A 23,824-nucleotide genomic window follows, 5' to 3' on the forward strand; every position below is an offset into this window, starting at 1 on the left:
CTGCACTTTTCAGATTGTCATCTGATTCCCCACCAATACCCCCTCAGTACTTGCTACTAGCTTTTGTTTTATTTCAAATATTAATAGCTGTGTTTAGGGACACCCTTGGAGTACAAGGGTACGACACGCTATATCAGGGGTCGGCAACCTTTCAGAAGTGGTGTGCTGAGTCTTCATTTTTTCACTCTAAGGTTTTGCATGCCAGTAATACATTTTAATGTTTTTAGAAGATCTCTTTCTATAAGTCTATACTATATAACTAAACTATTGTTAAGTGTCAGAGGGGTAGCCGTGTTAGTCTGGATCTGTAAAAAGCAACGAAGAGTCCTGTGGCACCTTATAGACTAACAAATGTATTGGAGCATAAGCCCATGAAAGCTTATGCTCCAATACATTTGTTAGTCTATAAGGTACCACAGGACTCTTTTAAACTATTGTTGTATGTAAAGTAAATAAGGTTTTTAAAATGTTTAAGACGTTTCATTTAAAATTAAATTAAAATGCAGAGCCCCCCGGACCGGTGGTCAGAACCTGGGCAGTGTGAGTGCCACTGAAAATCAGCTCGTGTGCCGCCTTTGGCACGTGTGCCACAGATTGCCTACCCCATACTCTCAAACAGTGGCAGCTACTTGCTTCAGGGGGTTTAGGGAGCCAAGTATTTGGTGATTACTCCAGAGGGTTAGGGTTCAGAGGGATTGGGTTTAAGAGGCTTTCAGATTCCCAGACTGCAGGGACTTTGGGCTGCAGGTGGTTCAGTGACCAGCCACCAGAAGAGTTGGGAGGATTCTAGGTTTTCAGGAGCCAGAGGTTCAGCATGAGACTCGCCTGTAGTTTCTCCTCGAGCGCCCCCTTCAGTCCCACGTGAGTCCTGCAGCTGTCCCGTAGCAGCCCTGCTGTCAATGTAAAGCGCCTCTTTCCCCTGCCTAAAGCCACTCGCTCTCCTCGGGCAGTGAGTCAGGCGCGAGCGTTGCCCTCTGCACCGGCTTCCCACGCTGCTCCGCGCCCAGGGCCGGGTTCCTCTCGAGGCGGAACTAGGGGCGGGGGGAGCAGGTTTGCAGCCGGCCGCAGTTGCTGGCGCACCACACTGGCGGGGAGCTGAGAGGAGCCGCTGCTGCCGAGGTGCCCAGGCCCCGCAAGAACCATGCTGGCGGCAGCCTGCGGGGCGGTGCGCCTGCTCCCCAGAGTCCGGGGCGGAGCGGGGAGCTCCCTGCTCAGGTAGGGCCAGAGATAGCCCCGGGCCCTGCCCTGGGGCTCGCCGGCCGGTCCCCAGCCCTGGCCTCCTCCAGCCGGCGCGTGTGGCCCCTGTGACCCCACCTCCTGCCCGGCCCGAGGCCCCCTCGCTGCACGGGGAGTCCTTGCGCGAGGAACGCCGGGCGCGTGCGCCCTCCCCTGTGATACGCGGGGCTGGCCGCTCACAGCCCGCGGGCCCCCCGTGGGCGGAGTGCCCATGCGTAATGCACAGGCGTAGTAGCCACCAGGCCCCTGCATGGGATGCTCTGATCCGAGCCCGGAGACAGCAGGGCCCGCCCGGGCCCTGCCCTGGTGTAATTTGCCACCGGTGCCTGCCTTAAGCGTGGCCCTTGTTGAAATTCCTGGCCTTTCATTTGTTGCACCGTCTTGGTCTGCTTGGCTACCCTCACTGCCAATTGCGGGTGTTGTCCTCCTGGAAGCAGCAGGTCCCAGCATGTGATACATGTTCCTTGTCAGCGGGATGGAGCGTTGCAAAAGAGTTGGACACCTGCTTGGATTGAGATGGAGAATTACACGCAAGAGTTGTGGTACCAGCATTCTTAGTCTGTGCTTAAGCAGAAGGGCAGGGACAAGTTGGTGACTCAGACTTTGACAGATAGTATTTGTTTTGCATCCGAAGAAGTGGGCTGTAGCCCACGAACGCTTATACTCTAATAAATGTGTTAGTCTCTTAGGTGCCACAAGTACTCCTGTTCTTTTTGAGTATTTCTTTTGTGACTTCATATCCTCTGCAAACCCTGAGAAACTGCATCACTCTGTTCCTAAAAGTGAAGCTGAAAATACTCCCTAGTTCAGAGAATCAGTTATTTTTTACTTTTCAAATACACCGTCATTTGAATTTGAGACATAATTAAGCTGTGATTTCTTTTTAAAGTGATTTTCCCCCCCTTGTGGATTCAAACTGCAAAATTTGGACAGTTATTGGGCTGAAAGGGTTAATATTTGTTACAGTTGAGTTTGTGCCAGGCCCCACTACTGGCTCAAACAGTTGAGGATGGACTGAAGATTATTCATTATAATGTATGCCTGCAAGTGGAATCACTAATAAAAGGCAGTATACAAAAGCTATATAGTAACATAATTTAATTTGATTCTTCTCATGCTTTGTATTCCTTTTTTCTTTAGTTCTCAGCTGTCCTGGGCCATTCATTTTCGGGGAAACCATTGGCAGACTTCTCTGCTGGCATTTCAGGCGTCTCTCCCCATGAGGTAAAATACAACTTATATTGTATTTCATAGAATAGTTTTCAGCTGTTCACAGCCTCCTTACAGGAAGTGAGGAAAATTTAAACTATTCAAATGAATATGTGCACATATATATTTCTACATTATGAGGCATAGATATAAAAGAAGGTAGAACTATTAGGCTCTAGTGTAGTGTTTAATCCCCATATATGTAGCTAATGCTCTGAATAAAATTTTAGTGTTATGGTTAGTTGTATTTACTCATAATTCCTCAGTTATGAAGGCATGTAACGTAAAAGTGTATGTTTGGAGATATTCTGGTTTAAACAGCATTCCGGTTTTTCCTTTAGAACAGTAGTTGAAATGTAGCACTAGCTGCACTAAAAATACTTAAATGTACTTTTCCTACATTTATAGATGTGTAGTATCAGTTTGCACGCCACCCTTTTCTTAATACAACTTGGTTAAAATGACTCCATAGTTAGTAGCTAAAATACTGTACGACTTCTGTTTCAAGCCAACATCCAAATATAAAATCTGTCTGCTAATGCTGTGTGTGTAGTATAAGGAAGCAGCATGGCTTGGTGGATTGAACACCAGAGTTCTAAGACAGACTGCCATTGACTTATTCTGTAGCATTATGCAATTCACTGACCCTCTGTCTTGGTTTCCCTATCTGTAAAATGGGCATGATTCTTCACAGGAGTGCTGTGAGGACTAATTTGTTAATGTTTGTAAAGTGCTAAGTAGTATTCTTCTGTGTATAGATTGATATAAGAAAATGTACTATATTACAGTTTATATTGATTTGCTGCAAGAATGCTTCTCAAATTTCCAGTATGGATAGATAAATATTCCCTATTAGACACACCCTTTTATTCTGGAATGGGTTTACTATAGAAACAAAAAGTATTCAGTATTACATGTGTATACACAGATACAAATTTTTTTTAATTAATTTCCTCCACTAGAGCAGAACCGAGGAAGAAAAAGAAAGTAGATCCAAAGAGAGAACAAGCACTAAAGGACCGTATGAAGAAAAGGATAAAAAAGATGGAAAAAGCTGCCCAGGAAATGATTCCCATTGAGGATTTTGTAACACCATTCAAGTTTTTGGATGCTTCAAGGTATGGAGAACTGCCAGCTTTTACCTTGGGGTTGATAATGAACCAGAGAGGTGCAAATAACTGTGAAATACCCTCTACCTACTAAGGGTCCTGTGGCACCTTTGAGACTAACAGAAGTATTGGGAGCATAAGTTTTCGTGGGTAAGAACCTCACTTCTTGCATCTGAAGAAGTGAGGTTCTTACCCACGAAAGCTTATGCTCCCAATACTTCTGTTAGTCTCAAAGGTGCCACAGGACCCTCTGTTGCTTTTGACAGATTCAGACTAACACGGCTACCCCCCCTCTACCTACTGACACTACCCTGTTGGCCATAAGCTGTCTTGTGCTAGATACAAGGGAGTAAGTTTTCAGATACAGAAAATTGTGACTTCTGCAACTCTAGAATTTTTTTTCTTGAGTTGTTTCTCCATCTACAAACTGCTTTTGAAACAGTGTTTTGTGTTTATAATGAAAAATTGTAATTCTGGGTGTGGGATACAGAGTTGCTTTTTTAAAAACCTTTTGATAAATCGGATGGGACCAGTTTAAGACTTTGTCTCCAATTCCAAGTGCTGAGATGGACTTTGGAGGAGTTTCTGGCAGGCCCAACAGTCTATCATTAGAGGAGGGGCAGCAGACCCTTCTCTCTGATTTTGGAATGTTCTCTTGTTTCACACATGCAAAAACATATCAGTGTAATTTGTTTGGTGTGACTTCTTTGTTCCCATTTTAGATTCATTTGTATCCCTGTTCTGGCACCTGGTAAGGGGAGTGTTGTTTACTGGTTGGAGCAAGAATTTGAGAATTAAGTCCTAGGTTCTACTCCCCACCTACTCTGCCACTGACTTTGGGCAATGTACTAGTTGTGGCTGTGTCAGTCCCAGGATACAAGAGAGACAAGGTGCATGAGGTAATATCTATTATTGGACCAACTTCTGGTGGTGAGAGACAAGCTTTTGAGCCCCCCAGAGCTGTTCTTTGGGTCTGGGAAAGGAATTTCCAGTGTCCCAGCAAAATGCAAAGTCTTTCATATCAGTAGTTAGCACATACTGTAAGGCAGGGGGGCTGTGAACAGGTTTCAGGTGGTCTGCCAAGCAGGGCCAGCATTAGACTCTCTGGGGCCCAGGGCAGAAAGCCAAAGCCCCACCACATGGGGCTGAAGCCCAGGGCCCTGAGCTCCACCACCAGGGGCTGAAGCCACAGCCTGAGCAATGTAACTTTGCAGGGCCCCCTGTGGCATGGGGCCCCAGCCAATTGCCCTGCTTGCTACCCCCTAACACGGGTCCTGGCTTTTATCTGGAGAAAGCTAGTTATTGTGGCACAGGTGGGCTGTGGAGTTTTTATAGCATGTTGGGTGGGCCTCAGAAAGAAAAGGGTTGAGACCCCCTGTTGTAAGGGACCATTCAAGATAGAGAGGCCCATTAACACCTATGCAGTCATAAAACAAAAAGATGGAGTTAATGCACTGGGCAGCCTGTGGGCTGGGTGTATGCAGCCCAATTGGCTCACAGCTGTGGCCCAGCTGCATGCTTAAAAAAAAAAAAATCGAAATTTGCCATTCTAGTTTGAAAGGAGGTGGGGCTGGCTGAGGGGGAGACAACATCTGGCAGCGTGCTGGAGCGCTTCTGCCAGCAGGGGGCTGGTGAGTGCAGCAGGGGATAGGGTGCTGGAGAGTGGGTCTCTGGGCAGGTTTGTGGGGTGGGGGGAGCACTGGGAACTAGGGATTTGTGAGGGTGCTGCAGCAGGTTTTAGGCTACCGAGCCCCACGGGGTGCGGGTGTTGGCTTCCCGCTCCTAGCCCCCCTCTGTGGATGGGTCTCCGGGTGGGGGGTGCTGGGCATAGGGGATTTTGGGGGGGAGGGGCACTGTGGTTCTCAACCTGCATCAGCTCACAATGATAAATAGGTTGGGAAGCCATAAATCCATTATTTGTAGAATCTAGCAGAGTAATGAATTTAAGCTCCCTTACATTATGTGCCAACTACTTATGCTAAACCATCTGTTCCACATTGCATTTTTCTGTGAGCTGGGAGTTCCTTTCCCAGGCCTGAAGAAAAGCTGTGTGTGGCTCAAAAGCTTATATTACCTCACCCACCTGGTCTCTCTAATTACCTTGGGCAAGTCTTTAACCTCCTGTTCTCTTACCTTTTAAAAAAGATAACTACCTCAGGTGTATTGAGGAGTGTTTGTAAAGGAATCTTGCAAATTGCCACAAAATGCATCAGCTTAGGTACAAAATCTTCTCACCCACTCTCCCTGTGGTGGCAATTGAGATAACATGAATATTTTACTTGTTCGTTTAGAAACAAACAGATGAATGGGCAAGTGGAATTTGCTGTTAGATAGTGCTGTAGTATCCTCCAATGAAAGACCCTACATAAAGGCAATCCATTATGTGTTTGGGCCAACTTGCCTTTTTGTATCTCACTGTAGTTTTTGTTAAATGCTTGCTCTTTGGGATGTGAGCAGCTTCTGTGTTAAAATGTTATCTTGTTCTTTCACGTTTGCCAGAGTGCGAGAGATCTCCCCACTGTCCTTTGAGGAGAGTGAAAGGCGAGCCCTGCTCCTGAAGAAATGGGCCCCGTACAAGCAGAAAGAACATGTGGCAGAGATGGAAACATTGAAGTCTCTTATGGCAGCTCAGCAGGAGGCACTAGAGGAATTGCGTCGCGAATCAGAAGAACTTTACCAAGCAGCAATAAGACGAGATGAGGACCTGTTTCCCTTTGAGAAAGAGGGGCCTAGTTACACACCACAGGTTCCTGGCTATGAGGCCCCTGAAGGGAAATGCATCGACATTACCAAAGTGTACAAACAGTGAGATCGGAAGCCTCTGCCACGCAGGTGGCAGGAGATACTCAGTGCATTAAAGGAGGACACAAGGGGATGCAACTAGACTATTTCTTTTGCTTTTTCAAACATCCCTATGCACATGGCTGTCAAAAGAAAATAAAAACACCACCTGTCCTTGTTCCCTTTCTTTTTATAACTGGCCACCTTGACAATAAAACTTCCAATAAAAACAAAATACTTTAGAACCCCGTTTATCTAACGTTCCCTTAGCCGGCTCTCTGCATTTACCAAACAACTGTGTCTCCAGGGCCAGAAGTGGGCAAGCTCTCCTGTAGCCATTAGATGTTGCTGCAGCATAGCATTTTCCCATTCCCTGGTTTATTCAGAGTTTTGATCATCTGATCTGGCCCCGGTCCCAATTAGACCAGATAAACAGGGTTCTACTGTACTGTATTTTTGTGCCATAAACTGAAGCACAGTCCCATATAGAGAACTGTGGCTTTAGTGAACGTTATTTCTTCACTTATAGAATATTTTTTCCCCTTTAATTTATTCCTGAGTAACAATTCCTCACTCTGGACAAACCATAGTTCCTGAGAGTATAATTATGCCAGGAAGAAAAATTGTTAAAGCGATCGTATGTCAGTCTACTGTAGTGGGAAGATAACTGTCAATTTCTCCTTTAGCTCTAATTCAGGTTTTGTTGAGGTGCCTGTGTACAAATCAAGGGGAAAACAGATATGATATATATCACAACAAAGTAAATATAGCTTTTCATACTGCATGGCTATGTGATAAGAGATTCAATTTAACTAATTTGCTTAAAGCCATAAGACTTATCTTTGAAAGTCACTGAAGTCTTTATTTTTGTGATAACTTTTAATGCTTTCACAAACATATTTAAGAACAAAAACAGCCTGAGAATAATTTTGCAAGGGCAAATGGCTGGTATAGGTCAACTTTATTTTCTGGCTGCTGCCCCATAGCACACTGTTAAGGATGACAATAGTGCATCTGTACAAACTTTCTTTTTCAAATACCAGCTGCTTGGGCTGTCCTGATGACTTTAATCTCTATTGCCAATGGAGAGGGGTAGCTTATTTTTTTTAATTCCTCATCTGGCTAGCCTGGTCGTGGCATGCCATGATGGCAGCATGCTTAGCCCAGGTGAAGGAAGTGAGGGGTGGGCTCTAATAGCAAGAGCAGCCGGACTACATGGATGTGTGCTGTTTCAAAGCAGCAGGCATTGTCCTTGTCTGGATCAAGGGGAAAGGCAGATGACTGTAGCAGACAATAATTAAAGTGAGCACCTGAACTATCCTTTTTAAATATTTATATCTCATTAAGACATTTCTTAAACACCATTAAACGTACTCCAAAATAGGCATTAATGAGGTGGGGGACTGCTGTGCGCAGAAGTATAAGCTGAGAAGTCTTCCTCCTTTAGAGGCTACAGTCTTGTTTCAGAATCAAATGGCAGAAAAATAGCATTGGCCTCACATCTTCTGGTATATGGGGGCCAACTATGGTAGATAGTCTTATTACTTTGGTTTATCTTGACCAAGAGGAAGGTACCAGTCCCTTGGTGGGCTTTTCCTCAGCTGCCACACTGGATCATACTTTTGTTTTTCCAAAAGCCGGGCTCTTTCACTCTTGCATAGGGATTCCTGCAATGCATGACAATATAATACTCAACACTCAGTGTGCTGCATTTTCAAAGCACGTTATAAACATTAACTACTCACACAACAACTCAAGTTACTTCTACCAGTGATCCTTTTTCAAGATACATATAAAAATTAATTTGCCATACTAAAATGAAAGCAGCTTGTAATGGCAACAAAAAGGAAAAGTCATAGCAGAAAATGTTTGACATATACTCTATTAGAATAGCTATTACAAGTTTAAAAGCATACACAGATAGCAAAAGGCATGACTATTCCTGTACAAATAATTATCTTCAAAAGATCATTACTTTTTATGGCAAAAACCCAAATCTTAAGGCCTATATTTGCAAAAGTAGCTATTGGTTTTGAATTTGGGGTGTTCGGTGTTGCGATGCTGCCTTGTTTTCAGACAGTGATGGACGTCCACCCTCTTAAAATCAGGCCCCTCTACTGTCTCAAGTTGGCAACACAAGTGTTATTTTGAAATTTTAGGCTTAATGATCCTGATAAACAAAGCTTTAATAATAGTAGCACTAACACCACTATGACTATTTATTTCTGACTTAGTGGCATTCTATTAAGTTAGGGTGTGTTTTTTCAAATTCTCTTTTCATTGGCAAGACAGCACAACTAAGAATGATGCAAGGAATATGGAGAACTTGTATGAGGTTGTGGGCATAGGGGATAGAAGTATAAAAAAGACAGGCTTTGGAGAAGGAAACGGGAAAATTAAGACTGACATTGTTCATGGAGTGGAAGGGAGAAGGCAGAGAACATGAAAGGTGCTAAAGTCAGAGACGTATATACTGTGATGAATGAATGATGGACATTGACTCTTAAAAGCAATGACAAAGGTTTAACTTGAAATAAGCTAATGGGGAGCTAGTGGAGAGATCTGAAGAAGGGATGATACAGTCAAAACAATAGGAGAGGAAGATGATTTTAGTGGCAACATTTTGTATGGATTAGCATGGGGAAGAAAGCAAGGCATTTTTCCCTCTACAGTTTTGAAGAAAAGGTTGTGGATTGAAAAGGACAGTGGCAGGCAATTTAGGCTCAACATTTTGTTATTTTTAAAGGATTTGTAAAATCTTATAATATTGCAATTGTTAGTCCCCTCTCCCAGAAACAAAACACACCCAAGAGTTAAATGTATTGGAAAATTATCCAACATCTACACAGTGCCTCACAAACATGGAAAAGGCCTGTTCTCATCACTGACATAACTATTCTTCTATAGATATTACACCAGCCTTGTGACATCCTTGCCCACTCAATTGTGGAAGTACTTTATACTGATAAATTTGAAACATCTACTTTTTTGTGGTATGAGTGGCTGAGTAGATTTTTTTGTGGGGAAAGGTTAATGCTGATGACCATGTTGCATGCATGATGCACAATTTATTGTTTATACCATTATTAATACTATCTTCAGTTTGGCATTCATCATACCTTAGCATCTGGACTTTTGCTTTTTTCCCACTTTCTGCAATTGCCATAGTCTATTTTCCACTGTCCACAGGAGGGTGCTTCCCCATACGTATAATAGTTATGGAATAAATTACGGATGCCCTTACAGTGTTTCCATTCAGACCAATAATCCTCACATGTTCGTGGAGGCTGGTAAAATAGCAAAAAATACGTTAAGAAGACACCTGGAGAAAAATCCTGATATTTGGCCTCAGTAGTAAGGAACAAGATGTTTCTGAGTTTAAAAATGCCCAGTCTATGTTGTCATGGTGGGAAATCAAACCTGTCCCATTCATTTCAGCTGTCTTGATGGGGGTATTTTCCCCACACGCCATCTCAGTGTATTGTGTTTTGAGATTAAATACTGTGCTATTATGTTTTTTCTCCTCTATCCGACCAAGAGTCCGATTGTCTTTGTTTCTTTGCTGTACAGAGGTTGGGGCAAAGAGGCCCTGTCTCATGAGGGTGTGCCGTAGGAACTATTGCATTACTAACAAATCAGTGGTAAACAGCTCAAGGTAAGACTCATGTTTTTAAGGAATAGAATTTGGATACTAATCTTCTTCTACCTTATCAGTTTCATCCTGAAACATACAACAGGGAGTTTCCCACTGCTCAGAACACCTGAGCCACTAGCCAGAGTGCTGGGCCCTGTTCTCAGCCATTGCCACTAACTCACCGGCGGACTCTGGGCCCACCCCTACTCCTGGGAGTGTCAATTACACCCTCTGCACACTGGGGAAATGCTCCTGCCCTCGCTGCTGGGGGGGAGTTGGCAGCGCGCATGGAGGAGGTCAGGCGCCCGGGGACGGTATTAGCCGGAATCCCCTGTGATCCCGGCTGCAGACACGCGCACAGCTGGGCCGCTTAGAGACGGCAGGGGATGGCCTGGCCCAGGAGCGGACCCTCCCCCCACATCATGACCGCTCGACGGGCCCCAGGCGGCGCGCGCGCACTCCCTCGTTCACTCACCCTCCACACTCCGCGGTCAGCCATGCCGCTGCCCGGCCCCGTGAGCCCAGCCCCACACGGAGCTCATCGAACCAATCGGACAAGGGTGTATGACGGACAGCTCGATGCCAGCCAATCGCCGGGGAGCGTGTAAAACTACGTTTTCCGGCCGCGTGAGGCGGAGTGGCCAGAAGGCCGAAGCTGAGCCAGTTGTTGCCACGGCTACCTATGCTCCGCCCCAGGCTGGGCAAAGCCAATGAAGAGACAAGAGCTGGTCTGAGCGACACAGCGCTGAGCCACTCAGCATCCTCCTGCCTCCGGCGCTGAACAAACGGGAGATTCGGCAACCTGGGCAGCGGTAGAACGGTGCGAAGTGTGAGAGCGCGCGCTGCGCCAGGGACAGATGCCACGTGCAACCAGATTAAAAATATTAAATAATAGTCATGAATAATGTGCTGCCCCGATAACTGCAGTCCTTAGTGTGAGAACCCTGGGGCCAGACTGGGCCACCATTACCATGGTGAGCACGTACATGAGGCCCCGCCCAGTCAAGAATAAATGCTCACGAACCGGAGTAATGGCTGCAGAATCAGCCCCCAAAGCCCGTTTCCCCCTATCTCTCAGAGCACAGGGCTGTGCACAAGCCGCTCTCTGCTGCCCCGGGCGGGCTGTACTGACCGCAGGGGGCGGGATCCCCTGCAGGCTCCGGGCAATGGCCGGTCCGGCCCCCCCAGCTTGCCCGGGGCGGCTCAGCGGCCCTTTCCCGCGGGCAAACGGGAGCGACCAGCGCCCTGAGCCCGACTGCACCGCCCGAGGCGCAGAGCCCGGAACCCGCAGGCTCCCGGCCCGGGGCATCTCCCGCGAGACCCCGGGTCCTCCCGGGTAACCAGTGCGCGGGGCTGCGCCCGGGGCAGCGGCGGGGTCCCCAGGAGCCGCCGCCCCGCCCGGAGCCGCGTTCCAGGGGCTGCAGCCGCAGCTCAGAGGCTGGGCCCCCCCGCGCTCTCCGACCTACCCGCGAATGCTAATTTCCATATCCAGAATGCATTGCGCACCTCAGCCGCGTCCCTCGTCCATGGGCTGGGTGTGCTCCAGAGAGCCTGGTTCCGAGGAGCAAACGCGCGGTTTAATCGGGCCGGTGCACGGGGCTGTAGAAACGCGGGGTTTAGCCACCGGTAAGTGTAGTCACCGTGACATTGTAAAGTGTTGCCCTTGGCCTGGCAGCTCTTCTGCGGAGTGTTGGGTATACTCTGGTTTCTCTTCAGATCGTATAAATCTTTCGCCTTTTACTAAAGATTTCCGTGGAGAGGAACATTTATGAGTTTCTACCCAATTTTTTGAGGCTTCACTTCGGTGAAGCTACCCAATGTTGGTAAAAAATAGAAAAAAAAATTGTTTGTTTTAAACGTTTAAAAAATTTGATTGTTTTGATAAAAAAATTTTTTTCTCCAATTTATGTGTTATTTTTTATTTGTGGGGAAAATGTCATGTGTTTTGTGTGTGATAGATTGTGATTTATTTAATGGTAGAGGCTGGGGTCTGCATGGGGAAGCTCTGTAAAAATTCCTTCTCATCTCCTGTTCTCTCCCCCCACCCCTCCAAAAAAACACTCGTTTTCCATAGGTTTCAGAGCAGCAGCCGTGTTAGTCTGTATCCGCAAAAAGAAGAACAGGAGTACTTGTGGCACCTTAGAGACTAACAAATTTATTAGAGCATAATCTTTCGTGGACTACAGCCCACTTGCATCCGAAGAAGTGGGCTGTAGTCCACGAAAGCTTATGCTCTAATACATTTGTTAGTCTCTAAGGTGCCACAAGTACTCCTGTTCTTTTTGTGGATACAGACTAACACGGCTGCTACTCTGAAACCTGAAACTAGTGTGATTATATTGTGTATTTTGACAATTAATATATGAAGAATTTTGCAGAATTTTAAAATATTGTGTGCAGAATTTTTGTTTGTTGCAGAATTGTTAATTTATTGGCACAGAATTCCCCCAGGAATAAGTTCTGTTTCATGCAGATGCAGTGGCAGGTTTTCAGTGGAGCCCTGGCTAGATTGAAGTTTGGATGCTCCTGTATGTTTATGCAGCACCCATTGTCATGGCCTCTGAGTCCCATAACAAGAACTAACACAAATGGTACACTCCCCTAGCCGTGCCCTTTAAATTGAGAGGTCTTCTTTGCTGCTCCATTTAAGCCATGAAAAATAACTAATGCTATGCCTTGCAGCTCTCTAGGTTTGGGCGCTGGCAGAACAGCAAAGGGAGTGAATGCCCCTGGTGAGTGGTGAATACCCTGCAATCAGTCATGGAAAATCCAACAAGAACTGGGGGTAAGAGCAGCAGCCCTCCTCCACTGGGATCACTCAGAGGGATAGAAGGATCTTGCCATTAAAAGGGTCTAAAGCCAAATGGTGTCTTTTGGATGGTGGTTTGTAGACTTCTTACAAACACATTCCTCAACTTATTGCAACACACATTCACAAAGCCACAAAAGGATGTAAACATTATACAAATAGTTCTCCAGCGGCAGCATACCACTGTTACAAGGCTCAGACTTTCCTTTATTATAGCTGCTCCTGCTTTTAAGTGCATAGCTAAAGTATCTGCTGCAAGATCAGCAGGGATGATCAAAATGGGGAGTTACACTTAGGGTATGTCTTCCTTACCGTCCGGATTGGCGGGCAGCGATTGATCCAGTGGGGATCGATTTATCGCATCTAGTCTAGACGTGATAAATCGATCACCGAGCACTCTCCCGTCGACTCTGGTACTCCAGTTCGGCAGGAGGCGCAGGCAGAGTCGACGGGGGAATGGCAGCAGTTGACTCACCGTAGTGAAGACACCACGGTAAGTTGATCTAAGTACGTCGACTTCAGCAACGTTATTCACGTAGCTGAAGTTGCGTAACTTAGATCGACCCCCCCAGTGTAGACAAGGCCTAAAAGTTGGGCAACAGCAAGTGCAGTTGTATGAATATATAACCTACAGGAAGTGGCAAGTAGTGTTTAGAACAGGGCTGCGGAGTTAGGAAACCCGTACCATTGACTTGCTGTATGATCTGAGCTCTCTGCCGCCATTTCCCATCTGTACAGTGAGAAAAAAATACTGACTTATCCACAGCTAGGTCTAGCCCTAGATATTGCAAGGCCTTCTCCAAAGTAACACATGCAAGGAGTCATCTAGCGCCCTCTGCCAGTTGTTGCCACAGCTACCTATGCTCCGCCCCTGGCTGGGCAAAGCCAATGAAGAGACAAGAGCTGGTCTGAGCGACACAGCGCTGAGCCACTCAGCATCCTCCTGCCTCTGGTGTGGAACAAACAGGAGATTGGGCAACCTGGGCAGAGGTTAGGGTGACCAGACAGCAAATGTGAAAAATCGGGACAGGGGGTGGAGGGTAATAGGAGCCTATATAAGAAAAAGACCCAAAAATCGGGACTGTCCCTATAAAATCGGGACATCTGGTCACCCTAGCAGAGGTAGAATGGTGCAAAGTGTGAGCACGCTGCGCCAGGGACAGATGCCACATGCCGCTCTCAGCAGTGTGTGCACGTTACCGACAGTGCCCACGGCGGGCAATGCAGTGTGCACGCGTACGTGTCGCGCAGGAGGAGCCGAGATGGGGGAGGGGTGCTAGGCTGCTAACGCTGGGAAAACTGCCTGCGGGAATGAAGAGTGCCCTCGTGACCAGGCTCTGGGCGAGAGGGGACACTCCGGGTGGCTGAGGTCGCCTTCCTTCCCAGAGGTGGCTACACAGCCCACAAGTCAGCCGTGGACCCGTGTTCCCTCCCAGCCCATTTTTTTTTTTTGGCGCAGAACGCCCTCAGGAGTATTTGATGTATTTCAGCTGTTATTCTGGTTGCAACTGCTATGGTTAAAAATGCAAAAAAGTTTCCATTATAACCTGTTGTGTTCGCCCACTGCTACCTTTCTAAACTTTCCCTCCGCTAAAATTTTCTACGATTGGTATCTATTGCAAATATCTAAAGACATGTCCTGCCCTTACTCTGAGGAACTTCAAAGGGAATGTCATGCAGGATTAACTATATGGCCTTTAGTGCTTCTGTTTGAAATCCTGTACTTTGGTTGTGCTGATTTTTTTTTTAATTGAGGGAATGGGGTTGTGGTCTTCTGACCCCCCTTAAATTTTCCCTGGCCTGGAAATATGCACTTACATTAAAAAATTCTAGCAGTATGTTAATTACCCAGACTACGATAGAGCTAAGAAATGAGGTAGGTAGTAACTCTGGTGCAATCTGATGCTATTGAATTTAATTCCAGCAATCTCCCATTTGAAATTTCAGTCCCTTGTCATCAAGGAAGGGTGGGGGTTGCCAACCCCTCCCCCATATCTGCAGGACCCTGGATCCTTGACCTTTGAACATAAAATGTATGTCTTTATCTCTTCTGTTACATACCACACAAGAGAGAGAGACAGACTCACAGACAGCATTATTAAAATCTCAAAGCTGTTCTACAAAAAGAACAGGAGTACTTGTGGCACCTTAGAGACTAACAAATTTATTAGAGCATAAGCTTTTGTGGGCTACAGCCCACTTATTCGGATCCATATAGAGTGGAACATATATTGAGGAGATATATATACAAACATACAGAGAGCATGAACAGGTGGGAGTTGTCTTACCAACTCTGAGAGGCCAATTAAGTAAGCGAAAAAAACTTTTGAAGTGATAATCAAGATTATCTTGATTATAACTTAATAATCAAGTTATAATCTAAGATATAACTGCATTTGCTCCAATCCCTCAGATAGAGACAAGCACCTACAAGATCTCTATCAAGCATTCTTAAAACTACAATACCCACCTGCTGAAGTGAAAAAACAGATTGACAGAGCCAGACGAGTACCCAGAAGTCACCTCCTATAAGACAGGCCCAACAAAGAAAATAACAGAACACCACTAGCTGTCACCTTCAGCCCCCAACTAAAACCTCTCCAGCGCATCATCAGAGATCTACAACCTATCCTGGCACATGATGGTATATATCACATTGGTAGATGTGCAGGTGAACGAGCCCCTGATGGTATGGCTGATGTGATTAGGTCCTATGATGATGTCACTTGAATAGATATGTGGACAGAGTTGGCATCAGGCTTTGTTACAAGGATAGGTTCCTGGGTCAGTGTTTTTGTTCAGAGATGTGTGGTTGCTGGCGAGTATTTGCTTTAGGCTGGGGGGTTGTCTGTAAGCGAGGACAGGTCTGTCTCCCAAGATCTGTGAGAGTAAAGGATCATCTTTCAGGATAGGTTGTAGAGCTCTAAGATATAACTTGATTATAACTCTCAGAGTTGGTAAGACAACTCCCACCTGTTCATGCTCTCTGTATGTTTGTATATATATCTCCTCAATATATGTTCCACTCTATATGCATCCGAAGAAGTGGGCTATAGCCCACGAAAGCTTAAGCTCTAATAAATGTGTTAGTCTCTAAGGTGCCACAAGTACTCCTGTTCTTTTTGCGGATACAGACTAACACGGCTGCTACTCTGAAAGCTGTTCTAGTGCCTCAATTAGCAGGAGATCAATGAACCTCATGCTCAGGTCTGAGGAGTCTTGAGAGGAGGAGAGCGTTGTATGGGGATTTTTAAGAGATTTTGCCTCCCTTTTCTCCACACCTTGTATAACACTTGTCTTCTTTCACTGTAAGCTCTTCAGGGCAGGGAACTTTTCTACCTCTTTGTCTAGCCCCAGAACAGTGGGGCCTGGATCTTGATTGGAGCTTCTGGGTGCAGCCATATTAAAAATAAGTCATGAATAATTTGCTGCCCCGATAACTGCAGTCAGTGTGAGAACCTGGGGCTAGACTGGGCACTTACATTAGGAGGCCCAGTCAAGAATAAATGCTCACTAACCTGATCCGGAGTAGCAGCATCCGAAGAAGTGGGCTGTAGTCCACGAAAGCTTATGCGCTAATAAATTTGTTAGTCTCTAAGGTGCCACAAGTACTCCTGTTCTTTTCACTAACCTAATGGCTGCAGAATCAGCCCCCAAAGCCCGTTTCCCCCTATCTCTCAGAGCACAGGGCTGTGCACAAGCCGGCCGCTCTCTGCTGCCCCGGGCGGGCTGTACTGACCGCAGGGGGCGGGATCCCCTGCAGGCTCCGGGCAATGGCCGGTCCGGCCCCCCCAGCTTGCCCGGGGCGGCTCAGCGGCCCTTTCCCGCGGGCAAACGGGAGCGACCAGCGCCCTGAGCCCGACTGCACCGCCCGAGGCGCAGAGCCCGGCACCCGCAGGCTCCCGGCCCAGGGCGTCTCCCGCGAGACCCCGGGTCCTCCCGGGTAACCAGTGCGCGGGGCTGCGCCCGGGGCAGCGGCGGGGTCCCCAGGAGCCGCCGCCCCGCCCGGAGCCGCGTTCCAGGGGCTGCAGCCGCAGCTCAGAGGCTGGGCCCCCCCGCGCTCTCCGACCTACCCGCGAATGCTAATTTCCATACCCAGAATGCATTGCGCACCCTCAGCCGCGTCCCTCGTCCATGGGCTGGGTGTGCTCCAGAGAGCCTGGTTCCGAGCAGCAAACGCGCGGTTTAATCGGGCCGGTGCACGGGGCTGTAGAAACGCGGGGTTTAGCCACCGGTAAGTGTAGTCACCGTGACATTGTGAAGTGTTGCCCTTTTCCTGGCAGCTCTTCTGCGGAGTGTTGGGTATACTCTGGTTTCTCTTCAGATCGTATAAATCTTTCGCCTTTTACTAAAGATTTCCGTGGAGAGGAACATTTATGAGTTTCTACCCAATTTTTTGAGGCTTCACTTCGGTGAAGCTACCCAATGTTGGTAAAAAATAGAGAAAGAATTGGTTGTTTTATAAGCTTGAAATGTTTATTTTAACAAGTTTCTTTTTTTTTTTACAATTTTTGGCTGGTTTTTTATTTGAATGGAAAATGTTATTGGATTTTTTTTATATATATATAACAGGATATACTGTGTAAAAGGGTTTTAGGATTTAATATACTAGTGAGTTTTTTTTTCTGAATTGGGTGTGTTTTGTGATCCATGTTGCACATGTTTGTTTACTATTAATGAGTTACCAAGGCAATACTTGTATAATGTAAAAATAATTTGCAGATCTATTTTAAATTGTCATTTTCTTTGTGCATTGTTTCATTTCCAAATTAAGGATTTAGGATATTAACTAATCCCTGGGCCCTAGGCACAGAATTTAGCTCCAGCTGCATGTTTTCTGTTATTGAATGGTGCAAAAAGAGGGTACTCATATTGGCCTAAATCAAGTGTCTCAAACACCCAGCCCGCAGGCCAGCTGCTGCCCGCGAACCTCCCCAACATGGCCCGTTGGTCTCCAGCAGTTTTAGGGCCTGGTCTCTCCCTTGACCCCATGTGCTGCCCCAGGGCGCTCCCCTTCCCCCCCAGGTGATTTACAATGGCCCAGGGCCCCAGCAGCACAGTGTAGCTGAGCGGAGTCTGCCTACTCCCGCCATGTGTCTGCCGGCCCCTTCCTGCGGCCCCAGGGCAGGGCAGAGCTGTGCCTCTGTACGCTGGCCCCACCCTGAGCACCCCTGCGGCCAATGGGAAGCTGCAGGGTGGTGCCTGAGGGCAACAATGCCCCCCGGCGCGCCCCACCTTGGAGCGCTAGGTAAGTGCCGCCCCCTCAACCCCATCCCAGAGCCTGTACCCCCTCCCCACATATCCCCTCCCACCCCCAAACTCCCTTCCAAAGCCTGCACCCCCTCCCCAGACCCCCTCCTGCCCCCAAACTCCCTCCAAGAGCCTGCACCCCCTTCCCACACCCCCTCCCGCCCCAAACTCCCTCCCAGAGTCTGCACCCCTCCCGCCTCGAGCCTCCACCCCCTCCTCCTGCACCCCCACCCTTGCCCCAGCTGAGAGCCTGTATCCAGCACCCAAACTCCATCCCAGAGCCTGCACCGCAGACCCCCTCCCCCACCCAAACTCCCTCCCAGACCCCAACCTCTCATCCCTTCTGCACCCAAACTCCCTCCCAGAGCCTGCACCCCAATCCCCTGCCCCAGGCATCCTCCTGTACCCAAACTCCCTCCCAGAACCTTAGGTAGGTGGGGGGCGGAGTTTTGGGGGCGGGTTCTGGGAAGCATGAGTAACATTTTTGTCCCACTGGGAGGATTTGAGGACCGGCACTGGCCCTAAGGTAAATTGAGTTTGAGACCCCTGGCCTAAATGATGTTATGCAAAAATCCCATTTAATCCTTAACCCCCCATTTTCCTGTAAGAACATCAGAACTGCCATACTGGGTCACACCAATGGTTTATCTAGCCCAGTATCCTGTCTCTGATCATGGCCAGTACCAGAGCTTCAGAGGAAGTGTACAGAACAGGGCAGTTGGAGTGTTCCTGTCTTCCCCCTCCCAGTGTCTGTAGTCAGAGGTTTAGGTTTACCTCAAGCATGGTGTTGCATCCCTGGCTATCCTCCATTAACTTATCTAGTTCTTTTCTGAATCTAGTTATACTTTTGGCCATCAGAAAATGGCAATGAGTTCTACAGGTCAACTTAATGGGGTGACGGTCCCTCTCCCTCTGTTTTGTTTCTTTGGTTTTTTGTATTTTTGTATTGTGGGAAAAGGTAGATAATACTTCTCTATTCACTTTTTCTACACTTTTTATCATTTTATAGACTTCTATCAGACCCCTCTTTAGTTGCCTCTTCTCTAAACTGAACAGCACTAATGTTTTTAGTCTCTCCTCATATGGAAGCCATTCCATGCTCTTCATCATCATGGTTCCCCTGCTCTGAATGTTTTCCAGTTCCATTATATCCTTTTTCAGATGGGGCCACCAAAACTGGATACAGTATTCAAGGTGTGGGTGCACCAAGGTTTATATAGTGGCATTATAATATTTTCTCTTATTTTTCTATCCCTTTCCTGATAGTCACTAACATTCTGTTAGCCTCCTTGAATGCTGCTATGCATTGAGCTGAAGTTTTCAGAGAATTATCCATGGTGACTCCAAGATCTCTTTCTTGAGTGGTTAACAGCTAATTTACAACACATCATTTGATATGTGTAGTTGGGATTATTTTTTTCCAGTGTGTATTTCTCAACCTTGGAAAATCACTGACAATCAAATGAAACCTGAAGTCAACAGAAGATCCATAAAGGCCCTTGGGGAGTTGAGTGCAAGGTGAGTGCAAGGTGAGTGCAAGCATGAAGTTGAGGAAGACTTCCCTACACAGCTTACCTCTCAATTCTTGTTTTCCGGAGTGAAAAAGTCAGGAATCAGCTCTACCATATGTGCAGTGGTTAGACAAGAAACAGCAAGGGACTGGACTGGTAATGAGTGAAACTGCAAATATCTTATGTGTGCCTGATGACTGTATGTTTGAGATTGATATGTGGGAGCAGAAAAGATCATTGAGGCTGCGATATAGCACCTGCATATGGTTTCTTTGAACTGTTTTGCAATAAGAGTTAACAGTGAGAGATTGCTAGTCACAGGTCAGTGGGTGGGTTTAGGCAATTTAGGAGTGTGTGGCGACAGCCAGGGAAACCAGTGAGAGGAATCAGGCTGAAAGAATTCTCTGTCTTCGAACAGAATTATGTGTTAAGGATTCTTGTATTAAAATTGTAGCAGTATGTTAATTACCCAGACTAAGATAGAGCTAATCAGTGAGGTAGGTAGCAACTCTGGTGCAATCTGATGCTCTTGAATTTAATTCCAACAATCTCCCATTTGAAATTTCAGTCCCTTGTCATCAAGGAAGGGTAGGGGTTGCCAACCCCTCCCCCAAATCTACAGGACCATGGATCCTTGACCTTTGAACATAAAATGTATGTCTTTATCTCTTCTGTTACATACCACATAAGAGAGAGAGACAGACTCACAGACAGAGCATTAATGAGGCCCAGAAAAAGATCATCCTCGTCGACGTCATGGTCTCCTCTGAGAACAGGACCCTGGTGTTTCGCAAAGCCCGAGCTCATAAGCTGGAAAAGTATGTCCCGCTAGCCGACACCCTGAAAGTGAAGGCCTACAAGGTGCAGATGGACGCCCTGATCGTCGGAACCCTGAGCGCCTGGGACCCCTGCAACGAGTGTGTGCTGCAGACCTGTGTGCTACGCGCGGCTCATGCAGTCCCTCCTGGATTCAGACACCATCCGATGGTCCAGGGACATCTACATCGAACACATCACTGGCCACCGACAGTACCAGGAGGTGTGAGCCAGAGCGACATCATTCTTCGACTACGAGAAAGAGACCAAGAGGCTTTGTCCGCTGGATCATATGAACTAGAACCATAAACTCCCTGAACATTAAATCTCAGCAAATGAGGGTCAGTCTATCCTCATCATCATATCCACTCATTATACTCCACACCCGAACATAGCCATCATATGAACAACATACCCTCATATCTCAATGTCTGTACTTTGACCCATCAATCTTTTCCCCCCAATCGGGGATATTGCAGATTATGTATTCCTTATGCCACCCGATCTTAAACCGAACTTCGCACCCCTCAATAATTTGTACATTATTCCCTAATAACCAGAAACTTCTATGCTTAAACTCTGTACCGTTCACTTTTTTAAAACATCATCTTAATAACATTTTTAAAGTTAAAATCTGAAAGCTGTTCTAGTGCATCAATTAGCTGGAGATCAATGAACCTCATGCTCAGGTTTGAGGAGTCCTGAGAGGGGGAGAGGATTTTATGAGGATTTTTCAGAGATTTTGTCTCCCTTTCCCCCACACTTTGTATACCATTTGTCTTCTTTCACTGTAAGCTCTTCGGGGCAGGGAACTTTTCTACCTCTTTGTCAAGCCCCAGAGCAGTGGGTCCCTGATCGGAGCTGCTGGTTGCAGCCATATTAAAAATATTAAATAATAGTCATTAATAATTTGCCCCAATAACTGCAGTCCTTAGTCTGAGCAGGGGCGGCTCTATGTCCTTTGCCACCTCAAGCACGGCAGTCAGGCAGCTTTCGGCGGCATGCCTGCGGGAGATCTACCAGTCCCGCACCTTTGGCGTACCCGCCGCCAAATTGCCGCGGAAGCCGTGGGACTGGCGGACCTCCCGCTGGCATGCCACCGAAGGCAGCCTGACTGCTGCCTTCACAGGGACTGGCAGGCCGCCCCCCGCGGCTTGCCGCCCCAGGCACGCGCTTGCTGCGCTGGTGCCTGGAGCCGCCCCGAGTCTGAGAACCCTAGGGCTTAGGCTGGACAGCCATTACATTGGTGAGCACTTACACGAGGAGTCCTAGTCAAGAATGTAAGTGCTCACTAACCTGAGTAATGGCTGCAGAATCAGCCCCAAAAGACCATTTCCCGGAGTCTCATCAGAGCACAGTGCTGTCCTGTATCCCGCGGATCAAACACGTGTGAACATTTCAGTGGGCTGCCAATGTGAGAGGCGTGAGGAATAACGCCCCTCTTGTTCCTTTCGTTGTCAGGCGATCGTGGGAGCAGCCCATCCCAGCCCTGTGGCCGCTGCTCAGCTCTGTGCACTTGGAAGCGTATTGCACATCCCTTGTGCTGTCTGCTGAGGGGGGTGGCGGGGGCTGGGGACGACCCGGCCGCTCTCTGCTGCCCCGGGGCGGGAATCCCCTGCAGCGGCGGGGTCCCCAGGAGCCGCCGCCCCGCCCGGAGCCGCGTTCCAGGGGCTGCAGCCGCAGCTCAGAGGCTGGGCGCCTCCCGGGCTCTCCGACCTACCCGCGAATGCTAATTTCCATATCCAGAATGCATTGCGCACCCTCAGCCGCGTCCCTCGTCCATGGGCTGGGTGTGCTCCAGAGAGCCTGGTTCCGAGGAGCAAACGCGCGGTTTAATCGGGCCGGTGCACGGGGCTGTAGAAACGCGGGGTTTAGCCATCGGCAAGTGTAGTCACCGTGACATTGTAAAGTGTTGCCCTTGGCCTGGCAGCTCTTCTGCGGAGTGTCGGGTATACTCTGGTTTCTCTTCAGATCGTATAAATCTTTCGCCTTTTACTAAAGATTTCCGTGGAGAGGAACATTTATGAGTTTCTACCCAATTTTTTGAGGCTTCACTTCGGTGAAGCTACCCAATGTTGGTAAAAAATAGAAAAAAAAATGTTTTATATGTGTAAAAAGTTTGTTTGTCTTAAAAAGGTTTTTGTTTGTGGGTTATAGGTGGTTTTTTATTTGTAGGGAAATTGTTACATGCTTTCTGTCTGCTAGATTGTACTATGTATAGTGTGTTTAGAGTTTAAAATACTCATGAGGTTTTTTTTTTCTAAACTGGGAGTATTTTATGACCTTTGTTGATTTAGGTTGAATATGTTTGCTTAGTACAGTAACTTTTATGTGAATCCTATTTCCCCATAAGAATTAATGTAAATGGGGGGGAAGGTTAGGTGCCAGAGAACTTTTTCTCACCAGACAAAAGTTTTTCTTTTTCTATATATATATATATATATCTACACACACACAGAGTATAACTTTTAAACAAACAATTTAAGACTGTACACAGCGAGGATGATTTTGAAGCTTGGTTGAGGTGGTGAAGTCAGAGGGTGGGATATTTCCCAGGGGATGCCTTACTGCTAAATGATGAACTAGCACTTGCTGAGCCCTCAAGGGTTAATACGTTGTTAATGTAGCCTCACACTCTACAAGGCAGCACAAATGGAGGGAGGGGGGAGACAGCATGGCAGACAGAGACAGAGAGACACACCCTGTGTGAGAGATGTGCATTGCCCCTTTACGTACGCTGACCCCACTCTAAGTACATTGCCTTTTTAAGTAGATCAGCAAGTTGAGACAGCAGCTGCTGCCAGCAAGCTCCCTCGGTCCTGAGCCCTGTCGTGTCCCCCCTGCTCTATGGAGATGGGGTAATCTGGGTGCAGGATCAGGGGGAAAAGGGACACCCTGACATTAGCCCCCCTCTTCCTGCCCCCGCACAGCAAGCAGGAGGCTCCCGGGAGCAGCTCCAAGGCAGAGGGCAGGAGCAGCACATGGCAGTGGGGGGAGGGACAGCTGAACTGCCTGGCAATTGATAGCCTGCTGGGTGGCTACCACATGGGGAACTTACGGGAGTGAGGAGCTGATGGGGGGCTGCCGGCCCACCCTGATTCCAAGCCCCCCACCAGCTAGCTCTAACAGGCTGCTCTTTCTGCAAACAGTGGACAAAACAGGCGGCTGCCAAAGCACGTTATAAGGGAGCATTGCGCAACTTTAAACGAGCATGTTCTCTAATTGATCAGCAACGAAATGATGAAACAACGTTAACAGGGACAACTTTAAGTGAGGAGTTACTGTATTAATGACTTGTCAAGACAATACTTGTATAATGTAAAAATAACTTGCAGATCTATTTTGAATTGTCATTGTCTTTGTGCATTGTTTAATTTCCACATTAAGGATTTAGAATATTAACTAATCCCTATGCACAATATTTAGCTCGATCTGCATGTTTTCTGTTATTTAATGGTGGCAATGAGTT

The 23,824-nt window shown here is 47.2% G+C and overlaps 2 protein-coding genes, 1 long non-coding RNA gene and 3 other non-coding genes across 8 annotated transcripts; 5 read left to right on the forward strand and 1 right to left on the reverse strand.

The window, feature by feature from the left end:
- Positions 1-1,042: 1,042 nt before the first annotated feature.
- MRPL40 (mitochondrial ribosomal protein L40) lies at positions 1,043-6,513 on the forward strand. 2 transcript variants are annotated; one of them, XM_054006551.1, is made up of 4 exons: positions 1,043-1,215; positions 2,377-2,460; positions 3,408-3,563; positions 6,054-6,513. In XM_054006551.1, the coding sequence occupies exons 1-4, from the start codon at positions 1,142-1,144 to the stop codon at positions 6,361-6,363; spliced, it is 624 nt and encodes a 207-aa protein (XP_053862526.1). In that variant the 5' UTR covers positions 1,043-1,141; the 3' UTR covers positions 6,364-6,513. The 2 variants fall into 2 exon arrangements, with proteins under 2 accessions (XP_053862526.1, XP_053862527.1); XM_054006552.1 differs by lacking the exon at positions 1,043-1,215 and adding an exon at positions 1,511-1,778.
- A 751-nt stretch (positions 6,514-7,264) lies between these two features.
- On the reverse strand, positions 7,265-16,961 carry C16H22orf39 (chromosome 16 C22orf39 homolog). Its single transcript, XM_054006553.1, has 4 exons — positions 16,874-16,961; positions 10,445-10,771; positions 9,455-9,622; positions 7,265-8,002 (listed from the first exon to the last, which is right to left on the reverse strand). The coding sequence occupies exons 2-4, from the start codon at positions 10,466-10,468 to the stop codon at positions 7,877-7,879; spliced, it is 318 nt and encodes a 105-aa protein (XP_053862528.1). The 5' UTR covers positions 10,469-10,771; positions 16,874-16,961; the 3' UTR covers positions 7,265-7,876.
- Positions 11,666-11,781, forward strand: LOC128825011 (U5 spliceosomal RNA). Its single transcript, XR_008442564.1, has one exon. It is a non-coding gene; the product is annotated as a U5 spliceosomal RNA (small nuclear RNA).
- Positions 16,926-23,820, forward strand: LOC128824723 (uncharacterized). 2 transcript variants are annotated; one of them, XR_008442526.1, is made up of 3 exons: positions 16,926-17,012; positions 19,453-19,557; positions 20,108-23,820. It is a non-coding gene; the product is annotated as an uncharacterized LOC128824723 (long non-coding RNA). The 2 variants fall into 2 exon arrangements; XR_008442527.1 differs by having other exon boundaries at positions 20,230-23,820.
- LOC128825012 (U5 spliceosomal RNA) lies at positions 17,083-17,198 on the forward strand. The gene has a single exon (XR_008442565.1). It is a non-coding gene; the product is annotated as a U5 spliceosomal RNA (small nuclear RNA).
- On the forward strand, positions 22,307-22,422 carry LOC128825013 (U5 spliceosomal RNA). Its single transcript, XR_008442566.1, has one exon. It is a non-coding gene; the product is annotated as a U5 spliceosomal RNA (small nuclear RNA).
- Positions 23,821-23,824: the final 4 nt, after the last annotated feature.

The sequence above is a fragment of the Malaclemys terrapin genome, chromosome 16 (assembly GCF_027887155.1).
Source record: "Malaclemys terrapin pileata isolate rMalTer1 chromosome 16, rMalTer1.hap1, whole genome shotgun sequence".
Lineage (NCBI taxonomy): Eukaryota > Metazoa > Chordata > Testudines > Emydidae > Malaclemys > Malaclemys terrapin.